General features: G+C 42.4%; 1 protein-coding gene and 1 non-coding gene across 3 annotated transcripts; both read left to right on the plus strand.

The window, feature by feature from the left end:
- The first annotated feature begins 3,645 nt into the window (after positions 1–3,645).
- pprc1 (PPARG related coactivator 1) lies at positions 3,646–13,230 on the plus strand. 2 transcript variants are annotated; one of them, XM_086259583.1, is made up of 14 exons: positions 3,646–3,799; positions 5,722–5,808; positions 5,945–6,094; positions 6,273–6,347; positions 6,435–8,508; positions 9,457–9,510; positions 10,299–10,359; positions 10,612–10,682; positions 10,797–11,514; positions 11,603–11,791; positions 11,895–11,973; positions 12,052–12,173; positions 12,491–12,642; positions 12,753–13,230. In XM_086259583.1, exons 1-14 carry the CDS (start codon positions 3,719–3,721, stop codon positions 12,851–12,853), a joined length of 4,014 nt encoding a protein of 1,337 aa, XP_086115709.1. In that variant the 5' UTR covers positions 3,646–3,718; the 3' UTR covers positions 12,854–13,230. The 2 variants fall into 2 exon arrangements, with proteins under 2 accessions (XP_086115709.1, XP_086115710.1); XM_086259584.1 differs by having other exon boundaries at positions 10,615–10,682.
- Positions 12,267–12,406, plus strand: LOC147316248 (small nucleolar RNA SNORA50). Its single transcript, XR_015124515.1, has one exon. It is a non-coding gene; the product is annotated as a small nucleolar RNA SNORA50 (small nucleolar RNA).
- Positions 13,231–14,731: the final 1,501 nt, after the last annotated feature.

The raw sequence follows: 14,731 nt of genomic DNA on the forward strand, positions 1-14,731 counted from the left end.
TTGTTTTAGAGGGATCAGTGTTTCATTAACATGCCATCTGAAACACAAATAAAATACAACTTTAGTAATATTTGTCCAATCTTTACAGTTGCATGACATCGGACATACAGGTTTAAGGTTTCACACTCCAGCATCATTCATATATTGAGTTCATTTGCAGCCACTGCCATTACAGAGCTAAGTTAGTTAGGGTAACTGGTTTCATTACAATTTAACACACTACAATGTATTCTAACTGATGTGCGCACACATTTGATTTATAGAAGGCACTTTTTTTAATTACCTGTGTGAGTGTCCAGCCTCCTGCTCCAGTCCCTCCTAGTTTTAGCAGAACAAGATTGAGGGTGGAGCTAGTTGTAATGTAAAGGCAAATCATTATGGACTGAACCATCTGCTGTCACAGTCTGGGGCTGACAGGATTTATTTTAATTAATTTTAGTCATTTGGTCTGTATTTTCCCCCTTTGCATTTAAAATGGTTTAATCTGCTAGTATATAGGTTGAGTTTGTTAGCACGGTAAAATAATTTTTCTTGTTTTGGGTTTTTGAGGTTGTATCTCTGTCTGTATGTCCTTTAGCTGAGTGGTCTCTTACAAGGGGAAACAAATCATGATTCAGTATATGTGAATTCAAGTTTGGTTTAACACTGAAAAACAGAACCCATGGCATGAAGTCAACACGGTAACCTAAATGACTCTCAAACATTTCTAAAATGAACATTATTTCCAGTTGAGTTTCCAAGCAAATATAAAAAGATCTTAATATATATGGGTTTTTTCAAACAGTTCAGTTGGCAGTGGCTAAAATGCAGTTTCTTGCTTCTTTCCCATCTGGCGCCCACAGTTTTAGCCTATAATTACTTTCAGTGACCGTGGAAACAAGGAAGTAGGGAGAGCTTTCCAGGACTTGAGGGCACTTATGTTGCTGTTTTAATGTGAACATTTTTTTTTACATGGACACAAATATCAAATATGCTAACCACAGCCACTGCAAAAGAACAACAATCTTTCCCTAAATAGACTCATCTACCACTTTGTTAGGTACATCTTGCCAGGTTGGATCACCTTTACTCATTTTTCACAGCATAGATTTACAAGGTGCTGCTGATAGCATCACACAGTTGGATGTTAAAGAAAGTAATTTGAGCTTTAATTTGGCACATTATCCTCCTGGGGGTAGCCATAAGATAATTGGGTACATATAAACACTTGAACATGGTCAGCGTCAATGCTAAGGTACTCCGCAGCTTTTTAAGGATGGTCAAGTGGTAGTAAGGTGACCAGGATGGATCCATGCTTTCATGCTGTTTATGCCAAATTCTGACCCTACCATCCAAATGCTGCAGTAGAAACTGAGACTCATCAGACCAGACAACATTTTCCAGTCTTCTATTGTCCAGCTTTGGTAAGCTCCTGAAAACTCTTGCGTCAGTTTCCTGATCTTTAAGCAGCACCTTGTTTCTGCTTAAATCACCTTACTTCCCATTCTGATGCTCGATTTGAACTTCAGCAGGTCATCTTAGTCATGTCTACGTGGCTAAATGCATTGCACTGCTGACACGTCATTGACTAAATAACCTAATAAAGCGGCAGGTAATTTACATCTATGTTTTATCGACATAGCACGTAACATATTGGGTCAAGTGATGGGGACAATCACTCAAATCACACAACTGATGAAGATTTTACAGTAAAGTCACGGGCTCTTGTCAGACTCTGTTTTCTGATTTTGAGTTATGGTTTTTGTAACGCACTCTTTAGAATAATCCACGTACAAAATCAAGTTTGCGCAAAAGATTACCACTGCGACAACCTCGCTCAGACTAACCAAACACCACACTGCAGAGACATAGTGCTTCCCCTCAGAGCTTTGGTGACGTGAGTAAAAGACGATGGTGGAAATCTTTTGTCATGCGAAGTAATAAATGAAAGGCACAAGAAGATAAGCAAAACAGAGGGAGAGATTAAACTGGGTCAAATACAAAAGTGGGGGTGATGTGTTTCTCATTAGGATTCCTATTGTATTGGCAAGGAAAAGCCATAGGCAATTCCCTGTGTCTCAAAGGTAGAAATGGATTAAAGGTGAGCCCAACCACAAGCACACATGTGCACACTCTGTGGTCTTCCATTGTGGTTTGCTACTCTGTTTGTCTGTATTTCAGATGCATTCTCTTCTGTGATAAATAAAACTGCTACATCTTCAAACTCTCATTGGTAAAATGTTTAAGTCTTCCATTTTGAGAGGCGTCCTTATTGTGGCTGACCTGTTCAGTCCAAAACTAATGTGGTTACTTTGAGAAAGCATTCTTACCAACAGCACGCTAAAAGACATCACACAAATAGTTTGGGACACGTGGGGTGAAGGATGGGGCCTCGCTTAATCAAGCTTGTCCTGGTGCATCCCGTCGTTGCTCAGTTGAATCGAGATCTTAGGAATTTGCAGGTTAGGTCAATGCCTCTGTCTTCCTCCTCGGGTCATTTCTCAATCAGGTGTTTCTCATTTTTCTAATGCTCCATACTGTGTAAACACGACAGACAAGCAAAGTCAGAACTAGGAATAGTCACAATAAAATAAAATAGAATATGAAAACATGGTTAATAGCAATGTAAACCATGTTAAAAACCTGATTTTTAAAAAAACAGCAAAAAAGATCATTAAAAACAGGCAATGAAAGAATAATAAGCTATTATTTCAACAAAAGGCCAGGTTGAACTGCAATGTTTTCCGCTACTCAATATGACCAACCCAGATTGGGTTAGTCATTTTGGGCAGTTATTTTGAAGGATAATCTGTATTAACTTCATTCTTATGGCCATTGGAACATAAATTCTAGAGCACGACTGATATATTGGCCAATAATAGTTTTCTGCCAATATACCACCGTCTTTGGCCTATAAATCAAAATTTTAAAAGTAAAGGAGAGACAGGAAAATTGCCCTTCAACTATATTATCAATGTTGTTTCACAGTGTGTCCACCAGAGGGCACAAACAACAACCAGGTCATCCAAAGTAATTCACAAATACATTACCACCACATCTTAGTACAGGCTTGTAAATAACCATACATAACAAATGTTTAGGGAAATCTGTTTATGTTTCTTCTGTCAGAAAGAAAAAAAATATAGGCCAATATATGATATTTAAATTATACTAGATATTGGCATTGGTATCGGTCTCAAAACTCATATTGTTTAGGCTGTAATTAAAAACTGCACATAGAGAATCAACAGTGCATCAGTAAGTCAGCATTTTAGGTTAGTATCTCAAAATTTCAATTAAATATTTCAAAAAATGTAAAAATACACAGTAAGTAAGCTGAAATTTTGAGATAATAACCTGATAATAACCTGATATTCTTCACTGGCAAAAACAAGGCCGATTAAAACCTGCCTGAAAAAAGAAAAACAGTTTGGCATTGTTATTTCGTCGTTGTCTTTGACGCATAAGTACCAAATCTCTCTTGTAGCAAAGAGAGACATTGTAGCACTTTGGACTACATCAGCAACTGACTATTGACCATTCATGAGGCTGAAAACGTGGGTAGCGAGCTAGTTTGGAACTACAGGAACTACAAAGAAACGTGGCCGCTCAACCCCTGACCCCCTCTGCGTCATTTTGCCGGGAATGCTGCACCACGTGTCTCCAGCCGGTCTGCGTGCACCTCTGATTCATTACTTTTCATTCTGAAACGAGTCTGGGCAGGGAGTAGACCTCCAAGATGGCGGCGCGGTGGGGAACAGGCGAGGAGACTTTAACAGCGTGCAATATGGACTTTTTCCCTTTGGATACACTAGACGAGGTAACGAAAATGTTTTATTCTTTATTTCCTAGCATCTGGGTCCACTGTTAGTAGTGTTTGGGTGACTTTTGGGGGGCAGAGTGCTCATCTGTACGGGATGTACTGTGCACGAGAAAGTGACACGTGGATGCAACTGTAGCATAACAACTATAACTCACTGAAAAGGCGCATCTTATTTAGTGATTGTTGCAGCTTTATGACTCCGTGGTCTCATGTTTTGATAAATAATGCTCGCTGGTTAAATTTTCTTGTGTTCATGGACGTTTGGTAACGCTAGCTGGTGAGTCAGTGTAGCTTGGCTGGCCGGCTGGCTAAGTGAAGGAGGCAGGTTTTCTCTGACATAAAGCCAACAAGCGGTTAAATATCATCGTGACAGTTGTGCAGTGTTATCAGTAGTTGGCCTGATATTGCCTCCAGTTGTGTAGATGATATCAATATTACGCTTTTAATCTCATTTGCTGCACTTTTTACCCGATAGTCTTGCTCTTCATCCACAGATACACACGTGGCAATAAAAATCGCATTAACCCTGCCCGATTATTTTACAGTCCTTCAACTTAATACAATATAGTGTGTATATAATAACCACTGAAATAAGTGTTTTGTAAACAGAGTTATTTGCTCGACAGTTGATCTGATGCTTTATTAATTTAGCTGTGTAGTTTACATGCTTTGCCCTATCATTCTGCAGTAAAGTGTCAACAGCTCAGGGATGATGATGATGATGATGCTGTTTTATATCTAACATTGTACGTACTCATACTCACACTGGCACTGCTGTTATATGCAAGTTTTCATTCAAACTTAACTCTGTGTACACATGTGGTTCAGTGGGGGATCACATGTTGGATTCCCCCACACATGCGCACGAGAGACAGTCAAATTAAAGCTCACAAGCCGTTCCCTCGGAGTCCGCGAACTGTGGTTTTGTTAACACGTTGACGTGTTAATTTGTGCATTAAAGTGAAGATTTTTGCTTTTTAGTCGCATGAATTTAAGCCAGCAGTGGAAGAAGAGCTGAAGGCCCTGCTTCTGGTTTGTTGTAGTGCAACACGTGGGTTTGGGTGGCCTGTCGTTGGACGGGGTGAGGCGAAGATCAAACATGTCTGCACGCTGTGTGCATGTGTAGATAGAAACACGTGGGGCTCTGTTAGACCACTGCATGGCGACATTAAGTTAATTTTGTCGGTTATGTTTCCAGTGATAGGAGGGCCCGTTTGTAGAAGTTATTGCCATGTTTATGGTTCTGGGAGATTACCCGAAGATTAGTTTTACGCCAAGTCAGCCAACATTATATCAAAGCGCATGCTAATACGTTTTACACTGGTCAAACTGGTCTTGGTATTCACAGAACATGCTACTAGTATGTGCATAATTTAAGTAATGATTCAGGATTTTTTCTTTTCTTTTTTTTTTTTAATTCATCCATCCATCCATGGATGGATGGATACATACATTTATATTAATTGTAAAGCAGATCCAGTTGTGTTTATGTACAGAATAGCCTCTGCTATTTTGTTTTTCCTCCTCCTGCAAGTTGGAATTAAAAACATGTGCCCTCCTTTGCCCGCTGAGGTTTCCTTTTCAGGCTCTTGTTTATAAATGCCTCACTTGAGCCACGGCCATGAAAATGAATGAATGAGATTTGTTGACCTGTTTCTCTGTTTACCTTTTGTGCACACTGTTCTTTATGTGGTTTTTTGAAATGACACAAGTCCACTCGTGATGGTGAGGCAGCCCAGTGGTCCATTAGTGACACTGCAATGGTGCCTCGCCTTGAAAGGTTTGGAGGAATGTGGAAGTTCTTTTTTTCACTTGTGCATTTATGGGTTTGTTTCTTTCTTTCTTTTTAAAGCAACAGTTAGTTATTGATTTGACTGCTTATTTCAGATTTGACATTTGTTTGCTCTCCCCCTCTTTAGACTGATGAGCTGAGCTCCGGAGAAACTCTGGAGGCCCTTCAAAGCTGCTTAAATCTGTCCTTCTTTGAGGACACACCGACAATAGAGGCAAGACTAACTTCACATTGTGTAGTATTACGTTTTCATCAACTTCAAGGAGTTATACAGTATTGTAAGCTCTGTATATTACACTACCTAATGTCCCAGACTCTGACCTAATTGTTTGTTTTGATCCTTTATATAGTCCAAAGTCCTAGATGATGACAACGAAGCCACGCTGCTAACAGCCTTGACGGAGATTCTTGACAATGTAGAAGATGAGAACCTGTCTCCGTTTGACATACTGCCTGACTCAGACCTGCTGTCAGGTCAAAGGGGCAGGGAACAGTCTCCGGTTAGTGCCCAGCAGTTGTACATGTGTCTGAAATTATCTCTGCTCTCAACATTCCCCAATCTGATCTTTGAGCACAGGACAGAGTGGAACGCTCTGCTAATCTCTGTTATTCTGAACATACCTGTTTGCTAGTTTGTTAAAGTTAACATCAGTATTTTTTTTCTTGTTCACTCTCTAGCTCAGGAAATTACTGGGTTTATCACGTTCCCCTACAGAGAAAGACGCACCATCTAGGCCTTTATCAACTGGAAAGGTAGCGTCTTCCTATTTATAGTAATGTAAATAATCTTGTACTGTAGGCAGATTTTAACCAGATAGTTATGTTCCCATTTATACTCAGAGCCTCCCTAGGATACAGAAAAACTCTATGCAGAGGAGTGATGGGGAGGAAGAGGAAGACAGCTCCCTCACGCTGAGCCCAGTTGGGCTTGACTCATGTCCTGACGCTGACCTGTTAGACTGGGAGGCTCTGTCCTTCCTACATCCTCTTACCTTGGAACAGACAAATGAAGACGGTGTCTCGATTAGCCTGGGCGACCTGGTCAGGCATATCCAACCCTACTGCTTGTCGGTATGTGTGGAGAATGAGGCAGGGGAACAGATTATGCCGGAAGGAGGCATAGTGCTTGAGGTTGTGGACCGGGGGGAAAATGGAGAACCCATCCTGGCCATGACAGACATAAATCTACCAGTTAAAGAGCAGCTTTCAGAAAAAGAGCAGAAAGTTTCAGATGAAGCAGAAGACAGTTCAGAGCATATAGTTGTTGATGACGAAGACGATGTAACGGTCAACGAGGCACCCATGAAAATCACATCCCCAGAAATAACAGGAGTGTGTTTAGATGTAAAAGATGAGAAGACCGTTAAGAGCCAAATGGAAGAAATTAAAGAGAAAAGTCCATCCAGGAGGAAAAAGAAAAAGAAATGCAAGCAACAGTCTCATCCTTATCTTGTGGAAGGAAGAGTCCTTCGGAGTGGCACCATAAGAAATGCAGCACAGGAACTGCCCAAAGAGCCCAAAAGAAAATCTGTCAAAGAAGAAAAGAAACAAAAACTCCCAAAAGTTCCTGCTGCCTCAACCCAAGTTCCATCGCTGGTAAAACCTAAAGAAAAAGAGCTATGCCAAACTGAAACTCAACCTCAGACCTCCACTACAGCAGTAATCAGTGAAGTGACTGTGCAACAAACTAAAGTTAAATCTCTGTCCTCTAGACAGGACACAGTGCTGTTAAGTGCTAAACCTGGGAAGAGTGAAGACAGGTATACACCCACAACAATGAGTTCTCAGGATCCCAGTGAAGCTTCACAACAGCCAGTCCAAGCCCCCACTGAGCTCGTGAATGTATTAGCAGCTCCCCCTGTTTCCCTCTCTCCGGTGTCTTCAGAGATCCCGACAGCTGCTCCCATCTCTGTGACTCCCGAGGTGATGCTGAGTGCTAGTGAGGCTGTCCCTCCCGTGGCTCCGGCAGTCCCAGAGCCCAAACCCAAAGCACTTAGTTTAGAGGAGTATAGACGGCTTAGACAACAGAAAAGGCCTGCTCCAGTGGAAAAGCAACGCAACAATAGCACCAAGTGGCCTAGCCTCCCAGAGCTTCCCAAAGAGCTTCCCCCTATTCCCTGCCTGCCTGACCCAAGCCCCAAGGATCCTCGACGTCCCATCACCCAGCCGGCAAAAAAGGAGGTGGAGGAGGTCAAACCTGCGTGGCAACCAAGAGGACCATGTGCACCACCGACCCCCGAGGCACTGCTGGCTCCACCTGCCTACATGGTTGCCCCTTCCAGCAAGGTTTCACCTGCTACTTCAATTCCTAAACCCCAACAAACACCCGAACCGCCCAGTCTGCCTCAGAAAAATCCTGTTCTGGTCCCTAATGTAGTTAAAGATTCAGCCATGCCCCAAAACATCACTACTCAGCTTGCAGCACCTAATGTGCCTAAAAACTTTGGGGCTCCTAACACTCAGCTCGCATCTTCAGTAGATGGGAAATGTTCTCCTGCTCTTTCAGGAGGGATGGATGGAGTAGATGGAGTCCCCATCTCTCAGCCTGTATCTAAGTGTGAAGAGCTCACCAAGACCACTCTTAAAACCACTACAGATGAAATAAAACCCACTGCTGCTACTGGATCTCTTCCCAGTGTCCCCCAGAAGACCACTGTGGTTTCCCAGAAAGTGCCTGAGGTCACTGCTCTCACTTCCTTAAATATCACCATTGCGTCTGATAGCAAGTCCTCCAAATCCACAGCTGATGGTACCCAGCTGTGTTCCACTCCAGCTGCTAGTCTCTCGAACTCCCAGAGTCTAAAAACAAAACCAGTTGTTGCTGAAACTAAAGAAACACCCACAACACCAGTGGAAGCCCAAAGAGCAAAGAGTTCCACACAGGAGCTGATTGAAGCATTCACAAGTGAAATAGGTGAGCTTAAAGTTAAACTTGTGTTTTAAAAGCTTTAGTTTGTTTTTAGGAGTAGAAACATTCTCATACCTTCTCTTCTTTCCTTTTTTGTTTTTAAGTATTATCTTTCTTTGACAAGAGTAATTCACTGATATGCTATAAACTGTTGTCAGTGCCACAGCTTTGCTGACTTGAACTCACTGTGCTTAATCTGCTCCAGTGGCAGGCTGATGTGCAAGAATCCAATATTAGAAATTATAAATTGTCTACTGTTAGAAAGCAGGAAAATGCACAGTGTCACTTTAAAAATCGACCCATTTGTGCTCTTCAGGACTGTTACGTACAATAATCTGTTTCCTGGCTGTCACGTTTTCAGCTGAGCCTTTGTCCTGTGTCCAGTCTATTCTCTGTACCGCTGTAGTTCTGCTCAGTTTGAGTGTTACTGTGAAAAGAGCTTTTGTGTACTGCATTATAGTACATGTAATAGTTTAAGGGGGGCTTTTTTGCCCATTTAAAGTGCCATGTTTTTGGCCTCTGCTTAACTACAGCTCTAAATAATGCTTAAAGTAGGCTTCAGTTCAATCTTTCACACTCTGATTTTTAAAATGAGCAGTTTTAACTCCTGAATCGTCAAGGTCACTCTCCCTTTAAGCCAGCTTTCTTCTGATTGGCTGCTTCTTGTAAACAACAGCTTTGAACAGCAGGTGGGTGGAGCTTCTGTGCTCACACCCCAGGTGGAGATGGCCATATTAATGATGTCCACTATCAGTGAATTCATTCAGAGCCACGAGTAGAACAAAGTGTCTGAAGCCTGATCATTTGGGTTTACTTACACATGTTGACGTTATTAAACTGTTTGAGCATCCACTATTGCTGGCAGTATATCTATGAGAGAAAATAAAAAGCTCTGCAGTTTGCCTTTAAATGAGCATCATTCTGTTATAATCACATAATGACCTTTATTTACAGGTATTGAAGCTGCTGATCTGACCAGTTTACTGGAGCAGTTTGAGGAAACCCAAGGTAATTAATAATGCTTCAGTTTTCTCTGTATCCACTCCATCTCAGAGGTTTCGTTTGAACGTTTTGCACACTCGGATTTATTTTACTTCCTTGAATTATAATTAGATGGGTGTTTAGGCCAGTAGCTCCGTGTGTCACATAGTGAAGTACCAAGCTAAATGTGGTCAGAGGATCAGTTTTCCTGGTTTTGTAATGGTGCAATGTAGTATGCAAGCTTGCAGCCCCATCTTTGGTTAGCAGTAGTGGATTAGTGGGTAGGAGTTGTGATTGACTTCAGGAGATGTGTGCTTAACAGGGGTTCATGCATGAACTTTCCTTTAGTTTGCAAATCACATACAAGAACCGCCTTGTAGTTGGTCTGTTACTATGGTAAATGGGTGAATTCCAAGCTTGTGTTTCTAATCAAGCCGTTTGTTTAAATTCAAAGATAGTGGGGCATCTCTGTTTTTAACTGTAACATTCCCCTTTAAGAGAGATGGATGCTGCAGGGGCCAGAGAAGCTGCTCTGTGCACTTGTCTGCTCAGCTACTGGAATTCTGCCCCGTCTGCAAATCCATTTAACTCGAGCCCTTCTGTCTTTGTTTGGGCGGATGTACAAGGCCTGACTTATGTCAAGTGTTTGGGTTTGTTTTTGTTTTGTTTTGTTTTTTTTAAATGCGCTTTATGTAGCTGCTGACTATTTTCAGTCCTATGGAAAATAAGCCCTGTACTAAAAACATTTCCACTGAGAGTTTTTAACCTCACTTTGTGCACCGATGCACTAACTTTTCTATTCCTTCCCCCTTCAGCCAAAGAGGAGCAATGTGTGTCGGAGGTCTCTGGTAGAGCAGCAGCTGTAGGAAACTCGAGGTGAGTTACCCTACAGCCCTGACGCTGCTCTGTGTGAGTGAGTAACTGTCTGTGAGAGTGAAAACCGTTTGATTTGTGTGACAGATTGTGTATGTGAGGAGGTGGTCCAAGCCCACCTCATGCCAAGACCTACCGCAAATCCTGCCAGTGCCTGGCAGCACTAAGGGCCATCTCGGGTTGGGCTGAAGACCACCGAGGTTTGACCTACGCTGTTTACCGCTGATATACTAACATACGCCTGTGCTTGCTCAGCAGTGTCGAACTGGTTCCAGAGAAGTCTGTTGTGGAACGTGTAAAAGCTAGTGACATCTCAAGCACTGCAGGTAAATGAGCATTTTGACTTGATTAATTTAGAGATGTTTTGTCTGCTCAAATGCTTCATTTATGTCAGTGTATACAGAAGTCTGAAGTACTCATGATATTTCCCTCTGCTTCAGCTCTGACACCTCCAGCCACTCCTCCTCATCAAATGTGGAAACCCCTGGCAGCTGTGGCACTGCTTGGGAAGAGCAAAGCCTCCGAAGCCTCCAAGTCGAGCCCCTCCAAAGTTATCCAGATAGAAGCTCGGCCTCTGCCCTCAGTCAGGCCACGTAGCAAACCCACGCTCGCTGCTGCCACTGTAGCCCCCGATTTGGCGTGCATGGATCATGACTATTGCCTTCCCAACAAAGGCACTCCCACTGCAGAGCCAGGCAAGCGTTGGAATATTAAACAGCAGTCCTTTATCACCATTAAACCCATCAGGCAACATACTCCAACCACTACACAAACAACCCCAGCTGCCCTGGCATCATCTCTCCAATCTACCATAAATCAGGCGGTTTTAACCAAAACACAAGTTTGTCCAGTGAAGCCCCTGGAGCCCAAGGCAAATAGGTTGGACGAAAGCTCTGTTATGGAGACTCCAGATGCTTCTCCTACTCGGCCAGAGACTGAATTGAAGGAAAGGAGCCCGAGGAGAGGTCCGTTGGGAAGGTCATACCGTCGCCATGCTGCTTCTCGCACACCCAGCCCCAGATGTAGTTCTGAAGAGAGGCCCAGAGGTCGGTCTAGAAAAAGATCACATCATTCTCCCAGTCCAATGTCCAGCTGTTCAGAGTCAGACTCCGATTCTTCTAGATCTCGGTCTAGATCACACTCTCCAACAAAGAAAAGGTTTGTCCCAAAACATGTTTGGTTCAGATGCATTAAACCTCTTCACTGATGTGTAATGATTTCCCTTTTCCTTCTTTTTGATTTTTAGGTATCGTCACCAGAGCAGTTCCAGCTCCTCGTCCCGTTCCTCCTATCAGCCTTCTGTGTCCCGCTCTCCTCCCAGAAGGAGAAGGTATTCCTATTCTTCTTCTCGTTCTGGCTCTTGGAGTCGCTCCAGGTCACGATCTCGGTCCCCTCAAAGACGGGATCAGTGGAGTAAAGGCAGACAATTGTACAGGTACAGTACTGTGACTTCTCTTGGTAGCCGTTTCATTTGTGCCCTACATATACTTTGAGAAACCTTGAAATGACGAGTAAAGGCTTCATCTTTTCTTCTTCAGTCCCTCATATCGGCCCAGCTATGGTCATGCTCCAAAGCCAAATGCGGAAGAGGTGAAGAGACGCAAGGAGAAAGCCATTGTAAGTTAATTATTCTAGGTATAATTAAGTGAAATGATTCCAGTAGTTATGATGTAAAACTGATGGACTCTCTTCCAGGAGGAGCGCCGCGTTGTTTACGTTGGTAAAATCCGGGGAACGATGACCCAAAAAGAACTAAAAGAGCGCTTCTCCTATTTTGGCGAGATCGAAGAATGTACCCTGCACTTTAGAGACCATGGGTAAGTAAGCTCCTCGTATTATACATGCAAACATCTTACATCACCACTTTTTCTTAGCATAGAGCTTTTGGGAAGGTTTTGTAAATGAGAAAGTTGCACTGTCTTTGAACCTTCTTGGTCTTGTCTATGACCTCTTAGGCCAAGCTACAGTGCTAAAGCAAATTCAGGCTTGTTCATAACTGGAGCTTCCTGGCATCACCACCAGGTGGCTCTTTTAAAAGCAAGTTACACCTTGAAGCTATGTGCGAGTCCTGTTGCTGCCCTCTCTGCTCAAACTAAAAATGAGGAGGAATTAAACTTTTGGTCATCTGCCACAGGGACAACTACGGCTTTGTGACTTATTACAACACCAGGGATGCTTTCACAGCGATTGAGAATGGAAGTAAACTGCGCAAGCCTGACGAGTTGCCGTTTGATCTCTGTTTCGGTGGAAGGAGACAGTTCTGCCAGAGCAACTATGCTGACTTAGGTATGCTTTTAAATTTCCAGATGCAAAAAAAGTTTCTGCATAACTCTTTGATTTTTTTTTTTTTTCCTCTTCTTATTTTTAATGCAATTCCGTCTCTATAATCATTTCAGATTCGAGTAGAGAGTACGAGCCAACGCCTGCAAAAGGCAAGTATCATGCACTAGACTTCGACACTTTACTGAGGCAGGCCCAGCAGAATCAGAAGAGGTAACGAGAGGCCTGCAGCAGGACGCAGCAGATATTTACCTCAGAGCTGACGATGGCTCCTCACCTGCAACACTGTTTACAGTTTAGCTGTTGCATTAGGGATTTGTTTTTTGTTCTTTTTGTAATGTTTCTGCAAGCTAACACCTTCTATTGAAGTGAAGATTTATAATGAAAAAAGCAAAAGGAGGCAAAAAAATTGAATAATGGAATAAATACAACAATAATTTTTAAAGTTTATTTAAATGTACAATTGAACTTGAATTGAATGGAGAGGGAAATGTTTTTAAAAGGGTGGAATAAGTAGAATGGCGCTCCCTAATTATTGGGAGGAGGATGTATTACATTGTAATGTATTACAGACCTCAATAAAAAAGAAAAATAGTTTTCTTTTTTTTCCTCTCACTGTTTTTAATTAAATTTGAATTTATAATTTTTCTGTGATGTAATTGTTAATTTCATGGAATATGTGATGGTTCAGACTTGGTGCTTTGGTTTCAGGGTCCGAGTGAATTCATCAATTCAAGTTTTGTAATTCTGAAGAAGAAAAGAGTTGAGTACAATAGCAGTGGCTCATTTCTGCTAAGCGTCCCAGTGGGCTGGTATAAATAATAATGGATTGTATTAATATAGCGCTTTTTGGGGCCCTCAAAGCGCTGTACAATTCCACTATTCATTCACTCTCACATTCACACACTGGTGGAGGCAAGCTACGGTTGTAGCCACAGCTGCCCTGGGGCAGACTGACAGAAGCGAGGCTGCCATATCGCGCCATCGGCCCCTCTGGCCATCACCAGTAGGCGGTACGTGAAGTGTCTTGCCCAAGGACACAATGACCGAGATGGTTCGAGCCGGTTACAAGACGAACTGCCAACTCTTTGAGCCACGATCTAAATGAAAGAACCCCAGAACTGTTCAGCTAAATGTGCTTATTAATGTCATTGGTTAAACTTGAGATTTAACCAGCATTTCCTGCTGTGGTAATCATTGAGTTTTCTAAAAAGGTGAAATTCTCTCCCTGTCATAGCTTTCTGCACTACCCCAATGAAAAAGAGCCATGTTTAATATTAGGTGTCACACTGCCACAAGCCTGTTGCATGGATTTTGTCATATTTTTAATGTGTGTGCTGAAAAGTTTTCTATTCAGTTACATTTTTAGGTCACTTTATACCATAAGTTAAAGATCTTACTGTATTGGGGAGAGAACCCAAACAATTTAATGAGTCTGCACTGTCACGAAGTGCTGTGACAGCGCATCACAGCAAGGGCTACAGCATACTAAGCCTATGGCACCCTAACCTGATCCAGCCCAAACTGTAAGCTTTATCAAAAACAAAGGTTTTAGCCACATTTAAAGGGTACAGAGGGTGTCTGCCTCCTAAATCTGAACTGGGAGCTGATTCCACTGGAGAGGGGCCTGATAGCTAAATATGAAAGTTTGTTTCCACCACTGAACCAAAACGTAATACTTTGAACCCCATCCATAATTCCAAATTTCAACTAACTTACTTCAAATATCAAGTTATTTTCTCAGAGAACGGAGTAAGTCGAACTACTGCGATAACCTGAAATCTTGACTACGGATGGAAATTTTTCTTCAGTGGTGGAAATGAGCTTCCATAGCTGAAAGCTGTGCCTCCTGTTCTACTTTTAGAAACTCCAGGAACCACATGTAGGCCTGCAGCCTGAGAGCAAAGTGCTTTATTAGGATAATATGGCACTAAGGTCTTCAAGATATGCATTTAACTACTGCAGAGACTCCACCCATCCTACATCCACCTGTTTGACCACTGCCCTCAGGGAGATGCTACAGGTCCAGCCAAACCAGGACTAACATACACTAACACTGTTCCAGTTTTTTTCCACAAGCCATCAGCTGTACTGA

Source organism: Aulonocara sp. 'chitande type north' Nkhata Bay, linkage group LG13 (assembly GCF_057382095.1).
Source record: "Aulonocara sp. 'chitande type north' Nkhata Bay isolate Kocher_YH1m ecotype deep benthic linkage group LG13, A_spYH_male_GT1.1, whole genome shotgun sequence".
NCBI lineage: Eukaryota > Metazoa > Chordata > Actinopteri > Cichliformes > Cichlidae > Aulonocara > Aulonocara sp. 'chitande type north' Nkhata Bay.

Excerpts from the sequence above, each read along its gene's own strand:
- pprc1 (XM_086259583.1), top strand. The coding sequence starts at position 3,719 with ATGGCGGCGCGGTGGGGAACAGGCGAGGAGACTTTAACAGCGTGCAAT. Across the intron at positions 5,809-5,944 it reads AGGACACACCGACAATAGAG|TCCAAAGTCCTAGATGATGA; the intron begins GCAAGACTAACT and ends TCCTTTATATAG. Across the intron at positions 12,174-12,490 it reads CTGCACTTTAGAGACCATGG|GGACAACTACGGCTTTGTGA; the intron begins GTAAGTAAGCTC and ends CATCTGCCACAG.